This window comes from Physcomitrium patens, chromosome 8 (assembly GCF_059467195.1).
Source record: "Physcomitrium patens ecotype Gransden chromosome 8, ASM5946719v1, whole genome shotgun sequence".
Taxonomy (NCBI): Eukaryota; Viridiplantae; Streptophyta; class Bryopsida; order Funariales; family Funariaceae; genus Physcomitrium; species Physcomitrium patens.
The window spans coordinates 957,409-961,771 of record NC_143417.1 but is presented as its reverse complement, the minus strand read 5'-3'; the positions used below and the strand labels follow the sequence as shown (position 1 = coordinate 961,771).

The 4,363-nt window shown below is 42.2% G+C and overlaps 1 protein-coding gene across 3 annotated transcripts; it reads right to left on the bottom strand.

Annotated features, from left to right (window-relative positions):
• Positions 1-1,221: 1,221 nt before the first annotated feature.
• LOC112285626 (putative pectinesterase 53) lies at positions 1,222-4,112 on the bottom strand. Of its 3 annotated transcripts, none has more exons than XM_090252281.1 (6): positions 3,767-4,112; positions 2,898-3,576; positions 2,566-2,734; positions 2,192-2,398; positions 1,833-2,068; positions 1,222-1,609 (listed from the first exon to the last, which is right to left on the bottom strand). In XM_090252281.1, the coding sequence occupies exons 2-6, from the start codon at positions 3,335-3,337 to the stop codon at positions 1,444-1,446; spliced, it is 1,218 nt and encodes a 405-aa protein (XP_090108407.1). In that variant the 5' UTR covers positions 3,338-3,576; positions 3,767-4,112; the 3' UTR covers positions 1,222-1,443. The 3 variants fall into 3 exon arrangements, with proteins under 3 accessions (XP_090108407.1, XP_090108408.1, XP_024382342.1); XM_090252282.1 differs by having other exon boundaries at positions 2,898-3,570; XM_024526574.3 differs by lacking the exon at positions 3,767-4,112 and having other exon boundaries at positions 2,898-3,760.
• Between the last annotated feature and the right edge of the window lie 251 nt (positions 4,113-4,363).

Here is a 4,363-nt window from a genome sequence, read left to right as displayed (position 1 = left end):
TGGTTATTATAATTTATAATTTGCATTGAATCTTTGAATTTTTTTTTATCCTTTGTAATAACGTAATTGGACATATAATTCATTTATAGGTACTGTAGTTGAAGTTATCTATAATCAGTAAATTACTTATTTACGAACTCTTTGACATAATTTTATAAAGGCTACTTGATTTATATATATATATATATATATATATATTCCTATTTTTAATTAATTGAATATGTTTGTGTATTATTTTGATCTTCTTGCTGATATATATATATATATATATATATATATATTTACATGTTATAAATTATTTTATCTTAATGTAATGTATCTTCATATATATTGTGATTTATCTTGCACCTTTATTCATATATGTATATATGTATATGTGTATGTATACATACATACATACTATTTAGACAACTTATTAAGTCTCCATTCTATTAATAAAAAAAGCATTTTTGGTGATTTTTATATGGTAGAACTTAAAGTCGAAAAAGGAAACAATAATAATGTTTGATGATTTCAATCAAAATTAGTTAATGATAAAAAGTATGATCTTTACATCCAAAAACTACATACAAAAAGTAACATTCTGCTTAATCATAACTTGCAACAAAGAATGCGACATAGCAAAAAGAAAATTTAAACTCTCTTTCAAAATTGCTTTGTTCTTAATCCAATAAACAATAGTGTATACAATTCATCCACTGTGAACTGTTAAATAACATGGAAAAAGATACCTTTGTGTAGAGCCTATGAAGCTTGGATCAAACACACCTCCTCCAGTCTTCTTTTCTTTACAAAAGTTCAATCTTAGTACTTACCTTTTTTAAAGTACATGACATTCTAGTTAGTTGTTCTTACAACAAGCTCTCATCTGTCCATCTTTTCTATTGTCTGTTTTTTTTTGTTTCTGTTTTTGTTTTTTGACACCTCCTCATATTGTTTACCAAAGTGGGACATCCATGTACTTGTAACAATGTATAGCCTGCAACTTGACTACATCTCCCATTTGGAAACAGCTCAAGTCTGCAACATATGGATGAGACATCCATTTTGAGCCTCCTTTGTGTTACGGTGTGAGAAACAGTAACTGAGGCACAAGAGATATTCCCAGGTGATATATTCAATCTCTTCAAGCCTCCCATATTGTGCAAAAGAAAGTCGATGTGATGATTTGCAGAATTGTCTTTGCTTTTCTTTGTATGTATGTATGTATGTATGTATGTATGTATGTATTTCATGCTGCTACTTATCGATTTCAGGTAAAAAAATACATATGACAAGCTGATTAATTGTAGGAACCACGGCATTTGCACTTCTCGTTGAGACTAATTACAAGGTACTGCGGTTAATTAAAATTCTCTATTGGGAAGCACCATCGACTGGCTCCAACCCACACCCGTCAATGATCTCAACGAAACCTCAAACCTCTTCAGAGCCTGCACAAAACTACACTAGAGGCTTGAGATATTGAGGAATCCAATCCTCTCCACCGACGAAGTTGAGGGACAAGAAGGGCGCTGCCTCCCAGTTTGTGAGTTCTCTCGACCACATCACTCTCCCTGTCTCGTTTGCACCAGGCCCTGAGCATCTGTATTGGCCATAATACACAGACCTGCAAACAAACAAAACAAACAAAACAAACAAATATAAAACACAGTCCGAAGAGGGACTAGAAACGCATCTGTGCTTCGAGAAGTCAAGTTATGTAAAGACTGAAACATCGAGTGGATTGATCTGTGTAGGATGTGTTAGTCAGTCGAGTAGATGTGTAATAAACTTGTGACACGTTGATCACACATTATGAAAAGAGTTCCTTGTTTCTGGAGGAGACTCACAGCTGCCTGTCAGGAAGGCCCCAGTCGAACCACCCAGGCGCATAAACGACGTCGGACATCCACGTAAAAGAATACACAACCCTTGAAAAGGGTCCCCAAGCTCGGCCCAAGTAGACTCGCCCAGCTCCAGTGATTCTGCAGTTCAGGAAGGAGAAGCCCGTGTTGTCGGTTGCATTTTGCCTCTTTTGTGCTGTTACCGCACCCCATTGTGTCGGCATCACGTTCAGCTCACAATTCTGCAAATGGCACAACCCATTTTCTCCTAAAAAAAACACAATTTTATATCATCCTTTCGCACGGATTGTGATTTATGAGAATAATCATGTGTACGGTGAATTGGGGCTTGTTGAGGCTCTCACGTAGAACATGGAAAGACCGTTTCCGAAGATGAAGTCGATGCTGCCTTGAATGAAGGTGTCCTTGTAGAAGTGGCGACCATTGTGGTCGTATAATGAGTCTTGGTTGCCGATGATGGTGCAGTCATGGAAGGCGGCGTAGTCAGACGTTACTCGAAGCGCCACGGCTTGCATGCCTATAGCTCCTGGTGGAGGTGGAGGTGCAGTATTCTGACAAAAAGATAACCATTACAAATGGGGTCAAATTTACGAGAACAAATACTTTGGAAAACCTTTTTTCTGTAGTTTCCTGCTCCTGTGATGCTACGATGGCCATGTGCTTTTGTTTTGAGTGATCATTAGACCCGACTTCTGGCAAATTTAGCTTGTGATCGAACCTGGAAAGTAATGTAGCGAGCTAGAAAGAAGTTTCCAGCGACTCCAAACGTGGCACTATCGAAGGTATGGTTGCCTGAATGGAAGTTGGTGTCGTTCCAGACGATTGTGGGCTGACCGAGTCCTTGCAAGGTGATGAAAGGTCTTGTCCTCTCAATAGTCACTTTTTCTCTGCAAAATACAAAGGGGGTTCGTGGCACCAATGGCACTGACAAAATTGAGAACAAAACAATATTGACCAGCAATGAGTGCATCGATCAAGAATGACGGCGCCGTAGACAAACGTATATAGGGGGTTTTATGTGTGTTCCAAGGGATTCGCAAGTACTCAAACCTGTAAACTCCGGCATTGAGTTGGATGGTGATGCGATATTGTCGGTATCGGTTCTTCGGGATGGAATTGATGGCGTCGCTCAATGAGATGAAATCTCCTATACCGTTCTGGTCCACCACAATGTATGTAGAGGGCGTCACCACGCTCTCCCAGTCGGTGTACTGCTTCATTCCCGGAAAATCCAGCGTCAGGTCGGGCTGGATCATCCCTGGCTTATCCGCAAGCTTCTGTTTGAGCTCGTGTTTCATCCGAACGTTCTCGATCCAGTCTTCATATTCGGCAACGGCTTGCTTCATTGTCGGGGTAGAAGCCGGCGCCCACTTGATTGATTGGAGGCCGCGCAAATGGTCCTTGTTGCAATTCACTGTCGACGCAGACAATAGAATGTATGCACCGAAAATGAAGGATGAAAGCGACACGACATTCCTGCTCGCGCCCATTTCATCAAAGTGGGAATTTTTCAGAAGGCAAAAGGTAGGGTAGAGTCTGATCTAACAAATAATGTCGTAGCTGCTCACGAGCTGATCTCTCCTACTCGAGGTCGATTCCCACGCAGTTTCAAATCCGAATCACGAAATGCTTAAGTTCACTGCTCACTACACTCCGAAGAGTCTTCATCCTTTCCCAGGGGAAAATCCAAGGATGAGGAAACGAAACGCCGGCTGTTGAAAACCTGCATCTGTGGACATATCAATTCTCACGTCAAGTCGTAAGAAACAGAGCAAAAAGCCGCCAGCACCATGAATGCCGAAGAAATGAAGAATTCACTCCAACCATGATCCACTGATTGCCAGCTACATGGGACCAGAGACACGAAACTGCGTCATGTGTTGCCATGTTTATGAAGAGCTTGAGCACGACACACTCACAGATGAGTAAAATACACCAGTCTATTCCGAACCGCCCCTATCATCTCCGTGACGCCAACCACCATGTCCAATCCAACGACGACGCCCCAGCTAACCGTGAATTTGCATCGTCAGATCCCCCCCAACTGAACCCAGAGGTTGCACTGCACTGTTCTGCTCTGCAGCTCACTGCAGCGTCTCCAAGTCAAGCCCGCTCCTGATGGCACTGCAGACACCACGCTGTGCAGTAAAATCCTATCCAAATTGTGAGCATAGAGGGAATCTGCACACACACACACACACGCTGTGATCATCCCTGCATGGCTGAGTGCGACGTCCTCCATCTGGTGTGACGTCGCGAAGACCGCCAGTGGTTAGGATTACCGTAGCCCCCCCCCCCTTTCTCTTCTGTCATATTGAATTCCCCTCAGCGTACACAACCGTCACGTAGAAGTGTACCTGGGCGTGTCAGACCTCGGCACCCCATGTGAGAGACCCACACCGTATCCAATGAACCCACCCCCTCCATCTCAAGCTTCTTCTGCTTCTTCACCCTTGCAAAAAACTGTTAGCTTCATCTACACATCGATCCCTGTGTTTTGCACACACACAATGATG